The 25042-nt window shown below is 39.5% G+C and overlaps 1 protein-coding gene across 3 annotated transcripts in view; it reads left to right on the forward strand.

The window, feature by feature from the left end:
• PPP1R12A (protein phosphatase 1 regulatory subunit 12A) overlaps positions 1 to 25042 on the forward strand; it is a 117863-nt gene that overhangs the window by 18986 nt on the left and 73835 nt on the right. For all 3 annotated transcript variants that reach the window (XM_081958770.1, XM_081958771.1, XM_081958769.1), the window contains exon 2: positions 22871 to 23001. In XM_081958770.1, coding sequence (XP_081814896.1) covers positions 22871 to 23001 — 131 coding nt within the window. The remainder of the gene's footprint in view (positions 1 to 22870; positions 23002 to 25042) is intronic.

Consider the following 25042-nt stretch of genomic DNA (forward strand, 5'->3'; position numbering starts at 1 on the left):
GGAGGCTATAGTTGGTCCAGAACGCAGCCGCGCGGGTAATTATGGGGAGTACTAGGTACTCCCATGTGACACCGTTCCTGCGCGAGCTGCACTGGCTTCCTGTGGTCTATCGGGTGTGTTTCAAGGTTTTGATAACAATCTTCAAAGCGCTCCATGGCTCAGGACCTAGTTACTTGCGGGATCGTATTCTGCCCCATACATCCCTGCGACCAATCCGCTCGCACAGAGAGGGCCTCCTCCAGGTGCCGTCCACTAGACAGTGTCGGGGGGCGGTGCCTAGGAGTAGAGCCTTCTCTGTGGCGGGCCCAGCCCTGTGGAATGACCTCCCTCCGGATATTAGGAATACCTCTGACCTCCGCTCCTTTCGTATTAAGCTTAAGACCCACCTATTCCAAGTAGCTGGCCTGGCTCAACTTTGATCTAACCATATCGCTCCTGACGGGTTTTTAATTGGGTACTTTAATTATATTTAATTATTTAGGGGTTTTTTAATCACTGTATTCTAATTGTTTTTTATTCATCAGCCGACCTCCTCCTTGTGTATGTCTCGGTATATGTCTCTGTTATATGTTTGTTTTGTCCACATATTTATTTCATATGTTTCATTGTACGCCGCCCCGAGTCCTTCGGGAGAGGGTGCGGCTAAGAAATAAATATTTATTTATTATTTATTTATTTATAACAATTACTTCCTGTGCTTGGACTCTGTGCCTCTGTTAATACATTCCAAAATAGCATTGGACTCTTTAGCAGCACCATGGCATACTCAGTTTGTATTGTAATAGAATGTCTAGATCAGTGTTGATGAACAGTGCTGAAACGGGAGCGTGCGCCACGTATGCATGCCGGAAACCGGAAGAGCAGCCTCAAGCATTTACAGCAGAGGCGAGCCGGTGTCAAATGGTATCAGCCGGCTGCAACACTCCCCACTGATCCAGCACCACTTGGCTGATCGAAGCGCTGTCAGATGATGTCGCCTGGTGCTCCCTGCCGTTCTTGAGCCGGCCCCAGCTGAGGCGGAGAGGCCCCGTCACCTGGTTGACATGGAGAAGCCCTGTCAGCCATACATGGACTAACCGAGGACTATTGCTGCTAAATGGGCAGCCGGCCTGGAGGCCAGACTTGCCCAGAGCCAACACCACCGGACACTGGATGGAGGTTTACCGGTGGGCGTTGGCTAATAGGGAAGCAGGGTGTGGCCACTGGCTTGAAAAAGCTCTGGGAGGCAAACTTCCCCAGTGCTGGCTTTGACAAGAACTTGTCATGTGCTGAGGTTCCAGCTTGTAAATGGGGAATAAAAGCTAAGTACTGCTACAATCAATTGCGTGTCTTGGCTCCTTGTCGTCCCTCGTCTCCCCTCCCCCCCTGGCCCATACTGGCTGAGAGCTTTCTGCTCTACTATACAAAATAAAGTGGAATCACTGTAGTCTTTGAAATGTCTGATTTCTGGTCTGAAAGGTTGGTGGTGGTTTTCTTATCACCTCTGCTAGTTGCTTCAGTACTGATCAGTAAGTACGTGATATATTTCATTTGATTCTGGAGACTTGAATTCACTTAAACTAACTAGTAATAGCTATAGCACTTAGACTTACATACCATTTCATAGTGCTTTACAGCACTCTCTAAACAGTTTATCAAATCAGCATATTGTCCCCCAACAATCTGAGTCCTCATTTTACCAAACTTGGAAGGATGGAAGCTGAGTCAACCTTAAGCCGGTCAGGATTGAACTGCTGACAGTAGGCAGAGTTAGCCTGCAATACTGCATTCTAACCACTGTGCCGCCACGGCTCTTACTTGTTATTTTCCCTTCTTGTTTCTTCTAAGTTGTAGTACTATCGTTCCACTGGTAACAAGATGCCAGAGTTTTGTTTCATTTTGAAGCGACAGTAAAACTTAAAGGCATTATTCTTTCTCACCATCACCTGCTATCAGTTCATCCTTTCCGTCTCTCAATAGATCTACAGCCTCTTTGCCTTGTATAAAATATATATCTACAAACCAAAGAGACCATACGTAATTCATATTTGAACTGAGGAGTTGGTGCTCTCTGAGCTTGGTTGTTCATTTGCAGAAGTTTCATTATCCCATCATCTAACTTGTGCTAATGCTGGTAAAATTATGTGGTCAGGTAATGAAATATCTGCAAGCAAACAATCAAACTCAGAGAGCACCAACGACTCCAAATATGTATATAGATACAAATGTCTGTCCGTCTTATAAATGACTTTTATGTTACTTCTTTGAGCATTTTTGACAGGCCTTAATAAAATCTTCAGTTTATCCTGTAATAAAATCTATAGTTTCTGGTAGCTGTTCCTTTTAGTTATATGCCTCTACTTCTGCATTCTTTACATGGACATTTGTTTTACTATTTTAGATAGCTCTGTGCGTATGTAAAAATGTCTTCCATTTTTCATTCTAGTAGGAATATTGCACTTTCAATACTTTGTTTTGCAAGATTTCCCATCCTTAAGGGTCTTTTTCCCTTCAGGATTTAACTCGGTTGGCTTTTACTCACTTGCTATGAATTCATTAAAATCTGTTCTGTAATTCAGTATTTGAGTCTAATTTTCTCTCTTCCTCCTACCGTTGATGTCCTGATCTCAGGAATAACATAATCATTCTCCATGGTATTGACGGAAGAGTCCTGGATGGGTTATTCTAGCCTGCTAGTTCATTGACTGAATTGAAATTCTGAAGACACGCCTCCCTGGAATTTGACCTGTTGAGTTATCATGTTAGGCTAGTTGTCACTATAATATATTCCTTTGAAAGTTTGATAATCTGATATCATCAAAACATCATCATCCATATTTTTGCTGTTCAGCTAATCTATAATAAATTCTAATAGTATCACTTTTGTTTATCACTTTTTAAATTCTTATAAACATACTCAGGTTATCCATGCTATGATTCCTGGATTTTTGTTTTGGTATATGTTTCATTACGTTCAACACAACTCCTGCTACTTGGTTCCTTTTGAATAAATTATAACCTTTAAGAGCTACCAATAATACATGTTACCCTGGTAAGTTTCAATAATGCCTATGACTTCATATTTCTTCATCTTTGTTAGGATTTCAGATTCATTCTGTTTGTTTCCCATATTTTGTGTATTTATGTAGAAACATTAAAAGGTGTGAATGGCTTTAGTGTTGTACTATAATTTCCTGTCAGTAGGTAAGTTGGTCCTCTAATCTTGTGCTTTTGCTTTTGTTTCCTACATAACTGCCCTAGTCCCTGATGTTATACTTCCTGGGTTCCAAACATCAAACTGAGCAAGGAAGTCCAAAGTGCATCACCTTGTCAACTCTTACTGGCCAGGTAGAAAATTGCAGGAGATCGTTTCAAATAAAAAGGCCCTCTTCCCTCTAGGGCTTTATTTATGATGATCAATACCTTGAATTGCATCTGGAAGCATACTGGCAACCAAAGCAGCTTATGAGGCAGGGGTGTCATTTAAGCATGCCAAGGCTTAAATGACACTCCTGCTTGCATTGCTGCATTCTGAACCACCATTGCTTGCATTGCTGCATTCTGAACCAGTTTCAGTTTCCAAGTCTTCAAGAGTAGCCTCATGTGGAGAACATTTTAAAATTGAGCTGTAGTGTGGCAAAGGCATGAAAGACAATCTGGAAAGGTGTCCAACCTATGAAGGGATACAACTGACATACAAGAAGTGATGTGTTTCCTCAACACTGACTGGAATGGGTGTTGAAGAACTATTGCAATATGATTCTTTTTCCAACCATACTGGAAGTAGCTTCTACATCCCTCTCCCTAAATCCAGAAGGCCTGTTCTTTGCCTAGGTCAGCGATGGCGAACCTTTTTTTGGCTCGCGTGCCATAAGTGGGGGGAGCGCAGGGGGGTTGCGTGCAGGCATGCTGCACCCATAATGCAATGTGCGACACCCCCAGTGCGCATGCGCCCACTACAGGCGTGACCCCCCCATTTGTGCATGCTTTTTTGCCCTCCCCAGGCTTTATAGGAGCATGGGGAGGGCAAAAACAGCGTCCCCTGTCCCCCGGAAGCCCTCCGGAGGCTTCAGGGACCTTCAGGAGGCTTCCCTGAAGCCTCTGAAGCAGTCAAAACGACCCTCCGAGCAAACCGGAAGTGACTTCCAGTTTGCTCGGAGGGTCATTTTAAGCACTCCGAAGGCTTCAGGGACCTTCAAGAGGCTTCCCTGAAGCCTCCGGAGCAGTCAAAACGACCCTCCGAGCAAACAGTCCATTCCCGAACTTCCGGTTTGCCCATAGGGCGGGTTTTTTGCGCTCCGGAGGCTTCAGGGAAGCTCATGAAACCTCCAGAGGACCTCCCCGAGGGGTGGGGGAGGCTCTTTTCGCCCTCCCCAGGCTCCTGTAAAGCCTCTGGAGCCTGAAGAGGGTGAAAAATGGCTTTTAAAAAGGGTGAACTCAGTTGGCCAGCGCGCGCATGAGCGCTTGGCAGCTGACAGGACAGCACCTTGCGTGCCCTGACAAAAGGCTACGTGTGCCACCTCTGGCACGTGTGCCATAGGTTCGCCATCACTGGCCTAGGTGATAGTGAGCAGACTTTAATCCTGCCCTGATTTCTTTCTGGTCAGCAAAGGTTGACTTCCACAAATCCCATTTAGATCTAACTTATGCTAATTTTGTTTAGTGATAGGCTAATGCATTTTCACAATAGTGGTGAAATTGCTAATAAGTCACATGATGAAATTCTGGGGTTTTCAAAAACTTCTTTCAGTATTTAGTGTTCTCCTCCGAAGCTGAACTGAAATGGTTTGGCCTGGACAAGTTGGAAGTTGAAATCTTTTCCACTCGATGATTAATGTCCATCTGTTTGGCAATCTTTCTAAATAACTTACTAGACTTGTAGGCATCAACATCTATAACTATCTTTCTGGAGGCCTCAGAGAGCACTTGCAGCGTAGATACTACACATTTCAAGAACAAAGAGGAAACCAAACTAAATTCCTGGAGATTTAAATAAGAAAAGCTCATCTCAGATTCTAACAATGCTCTAACCATTTGCATTTGACACAGCACATCCAAATCTAATTTTAGGTACTTGAGATAGTGATAAATGTAGGTGTATATTTTTTCCACATGAAAAAAATGATTTTTAAAAAATTTAAATTACACAGTGGATTAAAACAGTGCATATAATTTTTAAATAAGAAAATTATCTGTGTTTGTGTGACACCTCCCCCCCCTCTGTGTAGGCCATAGCTAAAAGTCCTTTATCCTATTTTCCCCACAACAACCTTGTGACACTGGTTTGGCTGAGAGAGCGACTGACCCAAAATCATACAACCAACTTGCATGCCTAAAGAAGGTCTAGTCCCCTGGTTTCTAGGCCACCACCTTAACCACTAGATAAAACTCTCTCTTTATTAGACTCCCATACCTCCTATGTTGTTGAAAAGAATACAGATCAAGTATCTGTAAGTTAAATATGTTGAAAATGTCAAAAGGTTTTACTGGGGTGTACTTTTTCATATGATTGTGTTTCTCTTGTTCTGTATTTTCTAATAAAGTAAATTCTGTTAAATACAGCTTTATAACTCACTTTTTTTCTGCGGGGGACTTCATCTGGTATAACTAAGGCTGTTTAGGTTTTAAGGATTAATAATGTTGCCAGAATAGTAACACACTCATTATTTGAATATGAATGTAACTAAATAACCACTGTTTTTTTGTGTTCATTTGTGAAGTATTTTTTTTACTTTATTGAATAATAATTATTAGTGTGCTTTCATTTCATAATTCAAAATTGTATCAGCTGCAGTGTAGAATTTCATAATATATCTACCGTATATGTATGAATGTATATGTATGAATATGTACACACAAACATATGCACATATATGTATATGTATGCATACACATAAACAATTCTGTCTTTTAATTTTGCAATTTTTGATGAATTTAAGGAAAAGGTTCTTGAATAGCTTCCAAGGAAGCACAGTGTTATGAAATGAACTCACAAAAATTAGATTCCTAATCTTTTTGAAAGATGGATACTAATTCCCTCCAATCTGTTATAATACATCATTTTAGACTTTTACAACTATTGGGTAGCCAGTTTGGAAATTAAGAAAGTTATAGTATCGCAGAGGGAGAGCTAGATATATTCTGTCTTTCAGTGTTAGTGGAGGGACAATGAATGCTTCAGATGTTGGGTGTAAAATAACTATATATGGGACAAGAGAAGATTTAGAATACGTTTTTCTTGCTATTACTTAATCTATATAGGCAATTTATATGGCCACCCAATTTACAAACAATGACATTGGTACCTTGCAAATGATTAAAAACGTAAATGCCCCAATACAGGATAATTGAGAGCAAACCATAAGAATTCCAAATCATTTCAGGACAAGGTCATCCAATACTTTCGCTGAGGAGGGGGCAGGCTTTCAAGGCCTTATTGAAATGCCATTGGTCAAGGCCAGTGGTGGGCAACCTTTTTTTTCAACTGAGCCAAATCTCACCAAAACCACGATTGAAATTTATTTGGAGAGCCGCATTTTTAAAACCGAAAATACATAGGATGGTACACTGTTTTTAGTTTCAATAAGTTTTTATTGAGAATATTCCGCATGCAAGTATCCACATAGGTGGGGAGGATACAAATAACACAACTAATAAAATAAAAACTTTAGAACGATATTATTTATCGATAACGTTAAATTCCGTAAAATTTGCCTTACAATGTAGAGAAAATTACATCCTGACAATGACTGACAAAGTCACAACCACTAATGTGAACATTGGCCTTGCATTTCCTTGGATAGTTTGAGTAAGTCAGGTTTGTATGTTGTTGCTTTTAATTTCATCTCCCTCTCCCACTTTCTTTCTTTTTTTCTTTTTCTTTCTCTCTCTCTCTCTGGCTCTTTGTCTCTCTCCCCCTCCCTCCCTCTCTGTCTCCCTCTGTCATTTTCTCTGGGTGTCTATCTGTCTGTCTCTCTCTCTCTGTATCTCTGTCTCTCTCTCCTCCTTCCCCCATCTCTGTCACTCTGTGTGTGTGTGTGTGTGTGTATGTGTGTGTGTCTGTCTCTCACTCACTCTGTGTGTGTGTGTGTCTGTCTCTGTCTCTCCCTCTGTCTCTCTCCCCTCCCTCTCTCTCTGTCACTCTGTGTATGTGGGTGTGTCTGTCTCTCACTCATTCACTTAATCACTCACTCTGTGTGTGTCTCTCTCTCTGTCTGTCTATCTTTCTCTCCCTCCCTCCCCCTCTGTGTGTGTGTGTGTGTGTGTCTGTCAGTCTCTCTCTGATTCCCTCCCTCACTCCCTCTCTGTTCCTCTCTCTGTCTGTCTGTCTCATTCACACACACACACACACACACACACACACACACACTGTGGTCACCTTGTTGAGTGTTCCAATCACATTTGAAATGTGATTGGAACACTCAACAAGGTGACCACAGTGTGTGTGTGAGTGAGACAGACAGACAGAGAGAGGAACAGAGAGAGGGAGTGAGAGAGGGAATCAGAGAGACTGACAGAGACGAATCAGAGAGGTACTTTTAACTACCTGGCAGCGGCGTTTTGGCTTGGGGGGGCTCCTCAGAACTTCCCAAGACTTCGGAGGGAAGTTTACAGCCCTCCCTCGGAACGCTTCGGAGGGAAGCTTCTTCAAAAGCCCTGGCGAGTGACAAGAAGTCTCCCAGGCTTTAATTTGCCGAGCTGTGCGCACGGACCTGTTTTCCACGCCGTGGAGCAGCGGCGAGATTCTGCGTGGCGAGCGATGATTCCGGGGGCCATCCGGGAAGATGAGGAACGCGAGGGGGGACCCTGCCCCCCCCACTGATGGCCCCCGGAATCATCGCTTGCCGCCCAGAATCTCGCCGCTGCTCCACCCCGTGGCAAACAGGCGCGCGCGTACAGCTCGGCAAATTACAGCCTGGGAGACTTGTCTCGCCGGGGTTTTGCAGAAGCTTCCCTCCGAAGCCCGAGAGGAGGGAGGGAAGCGGGCGCCCGGCACACAGAAGAGCCAGATTAAAATGTTTAAAGAGCCGCATTTGGCTCGCGAGCCGCGGCTTGCCGACCACTGGTCAAGGCTAACCGAATCTCAAAGGGAATGCAGTTCCAATGGGCAGTTGCTATAATAGAGAAAAAGTACTGAACTGCCGATTGAACTGCATCAGTGAAGTGGAATTTTTATCCAGTAGATGTATATATTCAAGTTTAAATGAAATCTGTTTCCTTTGACGATAGGTTGGGCTGGGTATTTGATGTTACTTTTTCACAACAGAAAATGAAACTTGTGATTCAGGATATTTGTGGTTCAATTCCTTTCTTTTTGTAATTTATTACATAATCTTGGGCAAGTATTGTTTTGAGCCTTAGTCCCTTCACCTGCAGTGTTAAAATACTAATTTACTGTTATTAGAATTCTATTCCAAGTCTTAAACCTAGCTTGTATAATATTTTCCTTAATGGCAACTGGCATGGATTTATGATAGATGCAGTGTCCTTGAGTCATGTGATTGCTATTTGCAACCTTTCCAGCCAGCTCCCAATATGCAAAATCAGTGGAGGAAGCTACATTCTCTTAACAACCATATGATTTACTTAACAATTGCAGCAATTTGCTTAATGATCATCACAAAAAAATTCATAATATTGGTCATGATTCACTTAACTTTTGCTTCCAGTTGTGGTCTAGTTCAAGATTATCTGTGTGTTTTAAAAATGTTTTAAAAGTCATCCTTGAGCTAGTCAGAAACCCTGTTTCCCCAGTTCAGTGAGAATTAATTTTAATTTTATTAATTAAAGAACTAATAAAATCTAGTTTAGAACTGTTTAGAACTGTTTGATTCTGGAAATTAAATTGCATTTATAAATATATGTAGATTTGTGAAACCAAATATCAATAATATGGCTCCATTCTTATAATAATTTATTTAAATAATATTTAGAGTCTGTCTCAACTTGGCAAAGTGCATCAATATTCCATATATTAAAAGCAAATAACAAATAATAATAATTATAAGGGGGCAATTATTTAACCCAAGGCCAAATGATACTTTGACCTGTTTTCAGAAAATCTACAAAGTAAGGAGTTTTGGTATATCCAGAAGAAGGATGTTCCATAAAATAGGGGTGTTCATACCCCAGATAGCTGGCAGACTAATGCAACAATAACGACAAGTATTCCATTAAAATATTTTACTGAATGCTTGTCTAGAGTTAATACAGAATCTTGGAAACTACATAGGAATTTCCCAGCTGCAGTTATTGTGAATTAATTAAGGCAGAGCCACTTTGAGGGACTTTTTCCCAGAGCTCTGAAAGCCTGACCTGATATAAACTTTTAATCAATTCATCCTCAGTCTCTCCATTAAGAAGTCTCATCACCTGACCTATGTCCCATCAACCTCACAAGAAGCGGGATCTGTAATAGTCTTTTATAGATGACTTCTGATGGGCATATATGATTTTGGCAGTGTGTTGTCTGATAGTTATTCAATTTCTATAGCTGCCTATCTCAAATCAATGATTCTGGGCAGCTTACAATTTCTCATGCTGCACTATAGAGGACTTTAAGGCAGTAACTGCCGTGAAAAAACATAAATCCTTTTTTATTATTAGTTGCAGACATTGCTGATAAATTGTAAATTATGGCGTAATGGGAAATATGAGTCAAAACCAGTCTCACAAAATTATAGTTAAGCATAATGTGTGAGCTAAGTTTGTATCTTTGGTATATAGTTGACAAAACGTTTATTTCAGTTTCTCTTTTCACTTCATGATTTTTATTCTGTCTTGTGAAAAAATGTTCATAATCATACTTTGGGTCAGTATCCAGTTGCTATAAAATTGTGGCTCATAAATATCCTTGGGTTACAACTGATGCTTTAAATAACCAGCAACTGAAAGGAAGAAGGCAGTGGCAAACCACTTCTATATTGCTGCCAAAATATCTTCAAATAATCATCATGAGTTGAGCTTTTATTTTCTGAAAGAACAATGACATAAATGGTCAAGGAGGTTAGATGCAATTGAATAATAAAATATAGATTGCGCGAAGAATTATTTTTATAAACTGAATGAAAACAGGAGGACAACACTGTAAATGGAGATGCCCAAATTTGGTTAAAGATGGTGGCTACATAAATGTTTTAGATAAATAAAATAAAAATAAAGAATATAGTTTTGATTAGTGCAAAGTTAAAACTTTCTTCACTTTTACAAATAATGGAATGGCAAAGTTGTTATTTAAGAAAAGATTTTAAATAAAAAGCTGCTCAAACTGCCAGACTTTTTTATAGTAAATCTCTTGTTACCTGACTGATTATTGATCATGTTTCAACAAGTTGTTATTGAATCCTAGCAACCACATAGATTTTCTTCATGACAATCTGTCTTTATTCTGATCTTTCAGGTCTTCTAGTAGCAACAATAAAGAAGAAACACTTTTGTAATATCATTTCTCTCTCTCTCTCTCTTTACCTTTCTCTCTTTCCCCTTTTCTCTTCCCCCTCCCCTTCTCTGTTTCTCTTCCCCCTCTCCTCTCACTTCTCCCCTCCCTCCCTTTCTCTCTCTTCCCCCTCTCTTTCTTTCCCTTCCCCCTCTTTCTCTCCCTCCCTCCCTCTTTCTTTCTTTCCCTCTCTCCCCACTCTCTTTCTCTTCCCCCCTTTCTCTCTCTTTCCCTTCCTCCTCTCTTTCTCTCTCTCTTTCTGTTTCTCTTTCTCCCCTGCAGAGTCTCGGCTCGCTCTTGCCTCCTGGATGCCGGAAGGTGAGAGTGAGCCAAGAAGCCTCCATTCTTCTTCCTTACCTTATTCTCCCTCCCCACACACCAATCCTTTCCCAATTGCTTTGTCCAGCTCAGGCCCTTGAGAGGAGCCTGCTACGCACACTTTCTACTGAGGATGGGCTTGTTTCGGGGGAGCATGCATGGTGACAAAGAGGTGCAATTTAAAGAGACATGTGAGCTGGGTTGGGGGAGGGAAGCAGTAAAGAAGAGGTGGCAGCAACAGCCCCGGCACACACCCCTTTTTGCCTGTTGCAGCTGCCAGGGCTTCTTCTCCATCCTAGGCTCCAGGAGGAGGAGGGCCCCCCCGTACTCCCGCATTGGGAAGCTAAATTTCACTGTGCTCCTGCTCAAGGCAGCAACAGCAAATGTACCGTGACAAAGAGGAAGGCTGTTTCATATGGCTTTTTAGTCCCACAAATGATGGTGAGAAATGCGACAGAGCTGGGCTGAGGGCGATGGTGTGCATGCCCAGAGAGAGAACTCTACCTGCCGCCTCTGGCATGCCTGCCATAGGTTCGCCATCACGGGTATAGGCTGACATGTAAGTTTCTCATACAGGCAATTACAAGTTCTCGATTCTCTTTTTTCCAACTTCTTTCCACAGCTTGACATGATCAACACAATCTAAAGCCTTTCTATAATCAATGAAGCATATTGTGGCTTCTTTTTTATATTCTTTGGTTTGCTCAATTATCCAGCAGGCATTGGCAATAATGTCTTTATGTTCCTTGGCCTTTTCTAAACAAACATGAACATTTGGCAACTCTCCATTCAGGACTCTGCACTGGATGATCCTAAGAATTATTTTGCTAATATATGAAAATAAGGATTCTGTTTACCTATAAGACTTACCTATTCTCCTGTTATTCCTGTTTGTCCAGTAAAGTCTGGAAGAGTTGGTCTGCTTTAGGTCTTATCCATGAAGTACTATCAGCTAGTGAGATCTAGAAAGTCCCTCTCTGTAGCTGTGCCTTTTACTTGGAACTGTGTTGCCTTGAGGTTCATATGGCTATGTCTCTTTGGAGCTTTCATCAAGATACAAACATTTGGCTTTATAGGCAAGCCCTGGAATTGGGTTTTATGATTTTCTTCTGGTAGCTGTTTTTGATTGTTAAAATGTATTTTGAGCTGATTCCCCCCTCCAGTATATATATTTTGGTATTACTTTTGTAGTAGTTTTAACCCTAGCATGCAGGCTGCTAAAGTGATCTTAGCATTCGAAGTGGCAAACAAAACAAAACAAAATCTGTCTGAGAGTGTAGACTTTATACCTTAAAATGTGCTGTATTTTTCGGACTATAAGACACACCTCCACCCCCTCCCAAAAGAGGGTGGAAATGTTGGTGCGTCTTATACACCAAATACAACCATTTTTGGCCTCCGGAAATCCTGCCCCACGCATCCCGTTTCTCTTGAGGGGTGATCCACACGCAGTTCCTGCTGGCGTCCCGAGCTGCGGCTAAAAAGGAACGCCCACCTCACCTAGAGAACTCCCGCCTGTCACATCGCGAATGTCCTCAACCACCTGAACCCGGAAGACTCAGCCTCGAGAAAAGGCAGGTTCCCTAAATTGCTGGTGTAGGATGATTTCCACATGTGATGGGGGGGGGGAGATTGTGCTGTGATTGTAAAGCCTGGGGAATGCGGGGTGCACAGGGAGGAGGCTGCTACACTGTGCTGTGGTATTTCCAAAACTCCAGACGGGCTCGATCTTCTTAAAAAGTGAGGCTTTTATCGATCTCAAATCCGGTTTTCTCTATCCCTCCCATGGCAGGACTAAACATCTCTCTCTGCGCTTTTATTTTTTCCCCTTCCCTCTGACTGGCGGTGACGCGGAGCCGCTTCGCCCAAGGAGCAGCAGTTGGCTCGCTTCTTCTCTTCAGCGAAGAGGGAAAGATGCGTGGGGGCTGCTGAACAGTTGCTGCTGCGCTTGACCAAGAATGGCCCATTGGGCAAGGAGGGGTGGGAATCACTTCCATTTGGATTAACAGTACCCTGCGGCGGCGGCTGAGTGGCAAAAGGGAAGCCCGAAGAAAATGACATGGTAAGTCTGCCTCCTTGAACAACTGGGCTTGTTCACAGCCCTCTTCGCAACCCCGCTTCCTTAATCTCGGGGCAGAACCAGATGCCAGGCTCCAGGGAGACTCCTGACCTGGCGCTCCTGTATTACGAAGTTTCCTTTCCATCCCACAGTTCTTCCAGTAGCCAAGATCCAGACGATGCTTTTTCCGGAGAGAAAGTAGAGATCTAGCATCATGGAGAGCAAATCAGTCCTCTTTCATTCCTCCCCCCCCCCAATCTGATGGGATCTGTCATGAAGTGCTTATTGTTATTGCTGCTATTGTGCCCAGCTACCGTATCTCTTAGCTGCAGGACAGATCCAGGCGGATTGGGTGTGGCGGAGGAAGGAAAGAGGACCGATCTGCTCTCCACGAAGGCTTTTCTCAGGATGCTAGATTGGGAAGTTAAAAACCTGGAATGGAGTGCAATCAAGCTTGATTCAAAGGCTTTGGCTGTTGAGAAAAACCTTCAGGGCAAGCAGATCAGTCCTCTTTCCTTCCCCCCCCCCCCCCAATCCACCCAGATCTGTCATGCAGCAAAGAGATATGGTAGCTGGGCACAATAGCAGCAATAGCAATAAGCACTGTATGACAGATCCGGGTGGATTGGGGGCGGGTGGGGTGGAGGAAGGAAAGAAGACTGATCTGCTCTCCACAAAGGCTTTTCTCAGGACACTAGATTGGGATGTTAAAAACCTGGAATGGGGTACAATCAAGCTTAATTCAAAGGCTTTGGGTCCCACACATCTTTCCCTCCTCGCTAAAGAGAAGAAGCAAGCTGACTGCCGCTTCTTGGGCTCCACGTCGCCACCAGTCAAAGAAAAGGGGGGGAAAAAGGCAGAGAGATGTTTAGTCCTGCCTTGTCATGGGAGGAGTAGAGAAAAGCGGGTTTGAGATCAATACTTTTTAGGAAGATCGAGCCCGTCCGGAGTTTTGGAAATCTCACAGCACAGTATAGCAGCTGCCTCCTCATGTCCCCCGTGTGCCCCAGGCTTTGCAATCACAGCACAATCTCTCCCCCCCCCATGAGTGGAAATCATCCTGTTTTTTCTCGAGACTGAGTCCTCCGGGTCAAGGTGGTCGAGGACATTTGCCATGTGACAGGCGGGAGTTCTCTAGGTCAGGTGGGAGCTCCTTTTTAGCCACAGCTCGGGACAGGCCCGTTCTTTACCTCCCCAACCCCCCTCGCCTCGCGTTTTTGCCCTCCCTACCCCCCCAGAAACACTTTGCAGGCTTCCCAAACTCTCTGCATGCCCCATTTCCCACAAAAAAATGGGGTGTGCAGAGGGTTTGGGAGGCCTGCAGAGTGCTTCTGAGGACCAGCGAAGGCAAAAACTTTTAATTTAAATTTACCTCTCCAAAATCTTGGTGTGTCTTATACTCCGGTGTGTCTTATAGTCCAAAAATGGGGTATCTTATTCTTACCTTTTTATTATCCATATTATTTAGTGTTCTTTTCATTTTTATGTTATTTAATGCTATGTACAATAGTGTAAAATCAGATACTAATATTTGATTAAATTTTACTAGTGATGAAAAACAAAATACTGCTCTGTCATCTAACATCAGCAGTATAGTTCAGTATTTATGATGATAAAGTAAACATTGAGATGCCATTGCCTTTCATTTGTCTAGTGAATAATTTCAAATGGCATTCATAATAGACTTTAGAATCCTTATACATTATTGAAGTTTTTTAAACAGTTGAAATTCATATTTTAAAGGATCAGTCACTGAAAAGAACTCTAAAATACCTGATTTAGTATTTGCTTCAACATATGTTAGAATAACAAGATGAGGACCTGATTATCAGTCTTTCTGAAAGTAATTATTTGTTTTGAACATCAGACCAGTCATAAATAAATAATTTATTTTATTGAATACTGGAATAAATGAAGCAATTTATATAAAATAAATACTGAGTCAATTGTCAAAGAATCTTAATGTGTTTGGATTCTTAATTCTGATAAAAGCAGTATTAAATACATTTTCTGAAAAACTCTTCAGCATACATCTCACATGTGGGCAAATTCAAAAACTCAGCTAGTCTTTAAGATAACCACCTATAAATAAGCATGCCATAAACAACCAATTAAAATAAGATGTTCAGCATGCTGACTTATCTAGCCAAACAGTCTTTATCTTCTGTGATGCTATCTTTCCTAGAAGGGTGTTCCAAGGTTGAGAAACAAGTTGTCCTTGACTTACTACCGTAAGTGAGCCCTCCATTTTGGTAGTAAGTTGTGACCTGGTTCACTATGGGAGGTTTTTTGCTGGAATCTGCACCCATATCCTTGCAGCATGCTGCAAATGGCCATAAATGCAAGATGGTTGCCAATTGCCAAAATTACAATCATTTGAACATGGAGGTCTCTTGACACAAGAACTTCGAATCTGGCTCATAAGTCCCGTTTTTGAGATCTGTTGTAACATTGAAAGGTTACAAATTGAGGATTACCTATAGCCGGAATGGCGAACCTATGGCACACGTGCCACAGATGGCATGCGGAGCTATTTGTGAGGGCACACGAGGAGTTCAGCTTTTTTAAAGCCATTTTTCACCCTTCACAGGCTCCAGACACTTTATAGGAGCCTGAGGAGGGAGAAAACAGCCTTCCCCACTCCCCTGGAGGCCCTCCGGAGGCTTCAGGAGCTTCCCTAAAGTGCAAAAAACCGGCCCTACGGGCAAACCGGAAATTCAGGAATGGACTTCCAGTTTTCTCATAGGGCTGGTTTAAGCCCTCTGGAGGCTTCAGGGGCCTTCCGGAGGCTTCCCTGAAGGCTCCGGAGGATGTAAAATGACCCAACGGACGAACTGGAAATCACTTCCGGTTTGCTTGTAGGGCTGTTTTTAGTCCTCTGGAGCCTTCAGGGAAGCCTCCGGAGGGTGGGGAGTCTATTTTATAACACCTCTGGAGCCTGGGAAGGGCGAAAAAAGCATGCAAAAAATGGGGTGGGAGCACCTGTCATGCATGCATGCACGCTGGGGGTGTCGCACATTGCATTATGGTTGCAGCACGCCTGCGCACGACCCCCCCTGCAGAGCCCCCCCCCGTTTATGGCACGCGAGCCAAAAAAGGTTCGCCATTGTTGACTTATAGTGATGAAGCTAAGATATAAAAGGCAGTTTCTCATGTAATTAACTTTGTACTGATTCTTAGATGCTTAGGTTCCAGTGCTTTAGACACTGCTTACATATGGATTTGCTTCTCTGGTTGTCCCAGCCCTCCCTAGTAAACCAGATAGGAAATGCGACTAGATGGGGTGTTGGTTCTATCTGATACACTCCTTCTCAGATTGCTGGGAAGAGAATGTAAAAGTACTACCTGAACTCTTGATTAAGGTATACCTAATAACTGTATATTTTCTAGTTTTAAAATTCTGCTAGAGAACAATTATCAACTTTTTTAAAAAACCATTGATATAAATCACGGGTATCAAACTTGATCCCATCACATGATGTATGGCATTTTTTTTGCCTTTACAGAGCCGGGGTGGGTGTTGGCCTGTGCGCGATGCATCTGGCTTGTGGGACGCCAGTTTGTCAGGCCTTATCTAAATAAATTCACTAATGGAGCTAAAAACAATTTTACTGATAAAATTCATTATATTCTCTTTGTATCTCTGTCAACTATCTTTCAATATTTAGAGTTATTTAGAATTAATTATAAGATGGTTCTATCATAGTGTTTCATTTACTCCATTTTATATCTTATGATTATATTTTTAATTATGACTTTTTAATTATTGGCTTTATATATTTATTGTTTAATCCAATTGTTGTATACCACCCAGAATCACTTTGTGAGATAGATGGCCATACAAATTTGATTGCTGAATGAATGAATGAATCATTTCATGCTACTTTTTGGCAAGTCAGATTCTAAAAGCATAAAGTGAGAATAGGCAGGGTAATGCACATCTCTCCTGTAAAGCATTATGGAGTGGTATATAAATCTATGTGCTATTGCTATGTTCCTGATGTGAGAGGAATACTTATGGCACTATGTATAAAAAGTTTTGTTTAAGAAAATAACTGGACCTATGTGCTCAGAGTGTGGATTTCGATTATTGTTGAAGAGATGATATGTTTGTGAAATTTATTCTGAATAAAAGAGTAAACTGAGTTCAAAGGGTCAGTTTGATTTGTGGGTTTTACACCCCCTCCTTTAGCCTTTTATTTCTGGCTTCTAGACTTTTAGCATAATTATAACTTATTTGTGACAATCATGTCTGTCATGGCAATTTTTATAAATTGCTGGCATTTTGTGATACTATTGATATTTTCTCTCATACTGCCCATGACCCAGAAAATATAAAAAGTAATAAAAATATCTAAAAACTCTAGAGATGTGAAATAAATTAGATAAACAGTTGTTATAGGATCCACAGTTCTGTATCCAAGTAGGTGGATTCAGTGTTATATCGCTGAATACTTCTGTGCTACATTATATACCATTGCATCTGCCATCACTGAAGACTTTTATCTTTTGTGACTGAAAAATAGAATCCTTATATTTCCTGGTTCACTCACAGTAATAGAATTCTGACTTCTGACCCTATTTTTAAAGTGTCTTGCACTGTTAAGTGTGTTTTATTATTTGCACTAACATAATAAACATGGGGTCATTTTGACAAAATATTAAATTCTAAGACAACATTGACAAGCAGCTTGAGATTTCAAACTATATGGGACATTTGCAACCACAACTTGCTGTTTGATATATAAAACTATCTGCATAAAGCTGTCATGATTACACTATTGGTATGGAATCTAAAACTTGCACACTATCAAATATAGCAAGAAGTGGGATAGCATTCTGCTTCTGTGATTATTAACTGTCGAAGAACAATACTCTTTGTCGTCATAGTTGCAAAAGACTCAACACAATTAAGATGATCGTAGGAGGAAAAACCCCAATGGATATTCATTGAATCGAATGGAGTATACTTATGACATAAATACAAATTGAGTGTAGTCCTAGGGTAATATTGGGGAGTCTTAGGGGAGTCTTGATCTCCTTGTCTTTTGAAGTTGTTCCATAAAATGTCAAAATATCTGATACTTGTCAATAGCTTGATGTAACTAAACATATTCAAGCAGCTATTTTCAAGTTTTTATCAATTTTTTTCTCATACATTCATGTTTGCAGAAGCCAACAAGCACATCCAGTTAAGAAACCACTGAAGAGAAATGATCTGCATGAATACTTTGATTGGTGGTGTTGGAGGTGGGGTGCCTCACTTTTTTGAATCAAGCATTAAATTGAATTGCTCTTTCAATTCAACTGTAGAAGTTCCACGAATAGAACTGATGTACTGCACAGGCGTAATACGCATGTCATCTGTTAAGTGACATGAGACTTACTTTTGTTATGATTATGTTTAGTAAGAATATAGGATTCTAAAGTTCAAGGCAATCATTAATTTTTTTGAAAGAAGTTTCTATTTACTCAGTGCTCTTCAGAATTTTTGAACACTACATAAAGGGCTTATACTTTCTCAATTATTGCAACTTTAAAATTTCCTGCCTCAATTTAAGAAACTTCTACGAGAGTGTACATAAGGATCCAATAACAATCAGTGATAGACAATTTTTCTATTTTTCTGTACCTATTTAACTTGTAGAAATAATATATAAGTTGAAAAAAGCAGTAGGTGGGATTATGAGTTTTTTTCTATCTAAAATCTTATTTTCTTTCACCTAAACATTTGGTATCAGGGGAGATAGATAGCTTTTATCCGAGGTCTGAATTGAATGCTTGTAATAAGGTTTGGAAAATTGTATGACTTAAAGCCTCAGATCCCCTGTTTTTTGCATTAAGTGGATTAGTTCTGTTTTCCTTTCCTGTATGGACCCCTCTTTCATAGTTATTCTTACTGTAGAAAGCCTTAAATTAACATAATTCTACATCAGTGAAGGAACACAAAATATGATATAACTTGCTACTGCTGTTACAGTATTATGTATAAACAGGGTCTTCCTCTACTTTAAAATCTAATGCTCCCTATCCATCTTTGATCACTTCCAAATGTTCTTTAAATTGGAAATTTTTAAATTATATTACTGTTTTTGTACTGCACATTTTTCTGATAATAGGTAAATACTTGTAGCTAACTTTGTTTTAGCAAATATATAGTTAATGTATTTGAGCAGTTTACATGGGAATCCCAGAGCCTTATATGGTCAACTTAGTTTGCACTGCAGTGAACTGAAGGCACCCATCCAAAATGGGAGAAATTACAGTTGCCTTTAACCATATAATATCTGTTTTCTAATCTTTTGCATTAGAACTGTAGCCAACATTCTAGAATTTAAAATGTAGGCATAAAGATACATAGAATTTTGTAATTGCACATAAAGATTAAATGCATAATACTGTTGTGTATTAAAGTTTCTGCACAGTACCAAGTTTTGGAAAATGACATCACCAAAGTAATGGAAACTTTTAATCCAATTTTCTCAATTCCAACTTTGTGATTTTGGCCGGCCAATAGCAAACTGAATGACCATTTTTATTCAAATGGAACTAAGTCATTGCTTATTGGAAAGTTGAGTTAGGTGAGCCTAGTAAACTATTACACCCCTGCCTTCCCATTCTTCTCCCCCTCTTCAGGAGTTTTAATTTCATTTTCAGAATATTTCAGGATTTAAAATAAATAATGTTGATTAAACAAATTAGAGACTCAACATATTGCTCGATATGGGATATACAATATTTAGAAATTGAGGAAGATTTTCTTTAAATCAAGATTCTAGTTTACAATAAATACAATAAAATCTGAGATGAGATTTATCTTCCTTTAAAAAGTTAATGTTCTGCTTACAATGGATAATATAAACACACCCTACACACCCCTATTAAAAAGCTAGTTTTTTGAGATGTAAAAATGTCAAACTAAAATAAATCACTTCAGAATTTTTTCCACCTTTTGATAACATATAAAATGTACAATTCAATTGAAAAACAAACTGAAATCTTTTAAGGGTAAAATAACAATTAGGAACATACAACGTGGCTGCATAAGTGTGCACACCCTGTTATAAGTAGGGATGTGGTTGTACTTAGAATTAACATTCAAAATGATGTTATATAATAGTCTGTACACCCTGGCTATCAATTAAAGTGACTGATCAAGCCCATATAAAGTTCAAGTGTTCTAATAGGATTTTTTTGACATTTATTTAGTTGCCTCTTACAGCAAAAGCCAGTGTATTTTCTTCTAAATAGATGCAATCTCTTTTTTTTAAACCACTTTGAAAGTATGTTGCTAGTTTTGTTTCTACCTGTACATACAGGTAGTCCTTAACTTATGACAACAATTGAACTCAAATTTTCTGTTGCTAAGCAAGACAGTTGTTAAGTGAGTTTTCCTCCATTTTATGGCCATTTTTGCCACAGTTGTTAAGTGAATCACTGCAGTTGTTAGTAACATAATTGTTAAATTAAGCTGGCCTTCCCCATTCACTTCGCTTGTCAGAAGGTCACAAAAGGTGATCACATGACACTGAGACACAGCAACCCTCATATATGCTAGTTGCCACATGTCCGAATTCTGATAACATGATCATGGGGATGCTGCAGTGTTTGTAAGTGTGAAAAGTGTGCAACAAGATCATAAGTCATTTTTTGAATGCCTTTATAGCTTCAAGTGATCACAAAGTGCATAGTTCTAAGTAGTACATGTACAGAATCCTGATGTCTAAGCTTAATTTGAACATGTTTGTGATATGATTAGAATTCATAGTTTTTCATTATCCAAACAAACCAGAAAGTTGTGTTTGAAATGAGATTTGCATATTTTGATATGCAAGACTAGGTATTGTCATACTGAGTTTCTGGGCTATGACGACAAATGTATTTTTACAGACTTTTAAAGCAAACAAATGGAAAACAAAATTAGGAAAACTGCTCTAAAGAATTACTTGTCAGTTGCGTGAAATACAAATCATGGATTATTATGTATGGTTATTAAAAATATTTGAGTCTTGATGGTTTAAAGGCAAAGAACCTTGTGAAACTTATGACTTAATTTTTAAACTGTAGCTTAATGGTTTTAACAAAAATCTGCAATAAACATGAAATATTTATCTAGCACATTTAAATAGTTGTCCACCTATCAAAACGAACTCTGGGTGCCTAATTGCAAAAACTGATGCCTTTTTTTCTCTGAGTAAATTAATTGTATAGAGCAGTGTTGACTAACCTTTTTGGCACCGAGTGCTAAAACAGGCGTGTGTGTGCCAGAAACTGGAAGATCAGCTGCCCAGTGCACATGCATGCACCGGAAACCAGAAGAGAAATTGCCAGTGCGCATGTGCACGTTGGAAAGATGATCTTCTGGTTTGTGGGACGTGCCTGCACACCAGCCACCTAGTCTTTTGGTTTCTGGTGCACATGAAGACGAGCTGGCTGGCGCGCAATCACGTGCTGGAGACTGGAAGATTATCTTCCCGGCGCGTGCATACACGCTGAGTGGCTGCTCTTCTGGTTTCTGGCACTTCCGCGCATGTGAAGACCATCTGGCTTGCGCGCTGGAACCCAGAAGAGCAATGGCTCGCAAGCCCGGAGAGATGGCTCTGTGTGCCACTTCTGGCACATGTACCATAGGTTCGCCATCCCTGGTATAGAGTTTCTTCACAAGGAGTTTTTGTTATTATTTCAAAAGAATTGCTCTTTTCCTAAATCAAGCATTGAGATTTCTAGAGGCAATAGGTTCATTTGTATGCCATTGGTTTTAGGCTGTTTATAGGGGGTCCTAAAGGATAACCGTTTATCATACAGCATTGTTGGATACCTATTTTAACTGAAAAGCTAAAGATCAAATAATTTCATTTAGTGTGTTTTTAAGCTATGTATTGTTCAGGCATTGATTTTGATAGCCATAGGTCGGTTATTTCAAAGAATTCCTTTGGGAAGTCTGTGTCTGCCTGCTTGCCTGTTTATCTGTCTATCTCAGTGCATTCACAGTACAGTGAAAATGCCAACCATAGAAGTTGGAACATGCAGCTATTGTTGGAGAATTGTGTTGACCAGAATCCGGGCACAGACCCCTAACATTAAAATATTTAAATATCTGTGCTGAAATCTGCAAAATTGCTAGTTTTGTTTTACAAAAAAAAATCAAAAATTCCAAATCCGTTGAAAGCTGGTAATCTTTGTAGATTTGGAGCAATTTAGAAAATAAGATAAAGTACTTTCCAAACACCCATCTTGTTGATCTTTTTTATATAATAAAAGGGAAAAAAGTAAAATAGAATTTCAGAATTTGCGGAATACATTGGTGCATATTTAGAAGGTTTTCAGAGATGGAATTTTAAGATAAGACACAATACCTTAAATTGTATTATCTAATATTAATTCAAATTTAAATGCTAGTTAAATTTATTATTAACTTTAAAATTTAAATTTGATTTAAATTTCCTGAAGGAAAACTGACTCAGAACACAGATTTATTATTTTCCTTGGGTGCCACTCTCTTATTCAGTGATGACTTATACCTGGACATCTTTCTTTTAAAATCTGTAAATTGCCCAGAGTCACTTAGATAGTGAGATGGGGTTTTGTGAATTTAATAAATAAATAAAAATAAAAACTAGTTATAGAATCTGGTTTTTGTTTCTTGCAAATTTGTCAAAGAGTGAAGAATATTAGGAGAAGACATAATGGATAGATTATTGGAATAAAGCTTATTTATGTCAGTATTTAGATAATTTAATCATACGCTCTCATGCATATTACAAAGTGACGACTTTTTCCAGGATATTATAAATGTCTAAAGTTGCTATTGAGTTAACACAGAAATTACCAGTCAATTATATATAAAATAAGTGGCAGGTTTCAAATTGAACTGGAACTAGCAAGGCCTTTTTTAAAAAGATCAGGACAAATAAAGGAAGCATTGATGAATTCATGCATCATGTATCAATATGCTATATGTGTAAAGGACTGCTTGTTTCACTTCTTTGGTGACAGACAAAACTCATTTTTCTCTGTTTTTAGAGTGACTTGGCAAATCTCTTGTACAACTAACTTTAACCATTTGTATCTGTTTATAGGCTTGCATAGATGATAACATAGATATGGTGAAATTTCTTGTGGAAAATGGAGCCAGCATTAATCAACCTGACAATGAAGGCTGGATACCTCTACATGCGGCTGCTTCCTGTGGATATCTTGATATAGCAGAGTAAGAATGCTTATCTTTATTTGATACAACTTTCTAAATATCTAGTGGACTTTTAATACAGCGAATGCCAGTTAAGCGTTAACACAAAAATACTCCCAGCAGCCTGTCAGGTATGAAAATTGGGGTCTTTATAGCAAGGAAATGGAGCATCTCTCCTCCCTGCCTCTCCCAAGCATAGAGGATAAAAAGTAGAATTTTAAATTTATATGTCTATGTTTGCAGTGAATAACCAGATATAATAGTTTCCTATATCTGATGAATTTTGTATTATAGAAATGAATTTCATGCTCTTTGTTTCTCTTACACACTAAGAAGATACTGCTATAATTTCTTATGTAGAATGAATCTGATTATAAATAGATTTAAGGAAGAAGGTATTAATTGCACGGACAAGGAATGTGGTGTCTAAAATAGCTTTGCACAAGGTTTAAGCTTCTATGTTGTATTGTGTTGGCTATCCATATGAAGAAGAATGGATTTGAGAAGGACAAAATTTCTAAGCACCTTGGCCTCTTATATTTCATACAGTAAGCTATAAACCTGTTTGTCCTTAAAAGGAATTGGTTCTAGCAGTTTTTCTTTTTCATTCTCTACTGCATGTGTCAGAATAGTGTTTGAGCAAGCATTTTAGCAACTGGAAAGTTTAGCACTGTAAAATAGTCTATTGGAAAATATTGAAACTTACAGATAAAGATATTCTATTTTTTTTATTTTCCCAATTATCACTTTGAAATAGGCCCATAATATTTATTTTGATTAAAACAGTTGGAATTGGGGCTGCTCTCATTTCTTGCTTTGATTTTGGTGATATAGGTAGACCATTAATTTAGCAACTGTTTGAAGTTAAGACGATGGTGAAAAAAGTAGCTTCCAAACAGTCTTCACACTAATGTTTATGATCTACCACAGTGTCCTTGCAATCTTCCCAGCTGGTTTATGACAACCAAAGTCAATGAGGGAAGACAGATTTGCTTGATGAACATAGTTCACGTAACAACTATGGCAGAAAGTCCATAAAATTGGGTGTGACTCACTCGCAATGCTAGTTCCAGTCCTAATTGTGGTTGTAAATTGAAGACTGTATTTATTTTATGCTGCTTGATAAAAGAGAATAAAGCTCTTTAACTGGTTTAATGCCATGCTTCAATTAGGGTATGTGTTCTAAACTATTGCTGTAATGGAGTGAATGAATACCATATTATAGTTTCATTTAATTTGGATACTAGAAAATATAGATAAATTTATTTGTAAATTCCTTCTGGAAATATGCCATATGTTCTACAGTAATGTGAGTCCCTAGTAATATAAGCTAATTCTATTATGATTGGAAATCTGGAGCACAGTTGTGAAGAAAAACTAACTTTAGTATGGAGAATGTGATCATATCTATTCTTTACTAATTTGGTATTAAATGTTTGATTTTTTTTACTATTCTTGCAAACCTAAATCTGTACTTTCCATCTTATCTGGAAAAGATGTAGGAATCTGAGAAACTTTTTCATACCTGTCAAACTCCATTAATGTAATTAAAAAGATTACAGTTATTGTTAGTGGAGGTGTGGCACCAGTTTCTTCTGTTAAGCACCTGTCTCAAATTCTTAATGCAACTTCCTAACCTTATATGATGATGATTTTCTTTTTCAAATTTATAAAGCTATTTTCTAGGTTTGTGTGAAATAAAAAATAAGTTTTATTTCTAAGCTGAAACAAGCCATCACATTTTAGAAGTTATGTTTAACTGGATAATATTTAATTCAGCAACCAGAGCATCCAGAAAGTCTAAGTTGTTCTGGATTTTGGGCAAAAGAAAGGGAGGCCTAGAGAGATCTTTACAGGAGAAGTAGGGCAAAACTGATACAATGGTACATGCCCCCCCCCAACTTTAGCCTCATCATGTTGCCTATGAGCTTGTTTATTACTATCTTAGTTGCTGCCATGGTGAATCCCACCAGTTTATCTATCCCTTGATACTCCAATACTTTCCCTTTTTTCTAGCCATGACCAGAAAAAAAGGTGGGCCACACGCACATGCACTGGGGGG

The sequence above is a fragment of the Natrix helvetica genome (genome assembly GCF_964273705.1).
Source record: "Natrix helvetica genome assembly, chromosome: 6".
NCBI classification, from domain to species: Eukaryota; Metazoa; Chordata; class Lepidosauria; order Squamata; family Natricidae; genus Natrix; species Natrix helvetica.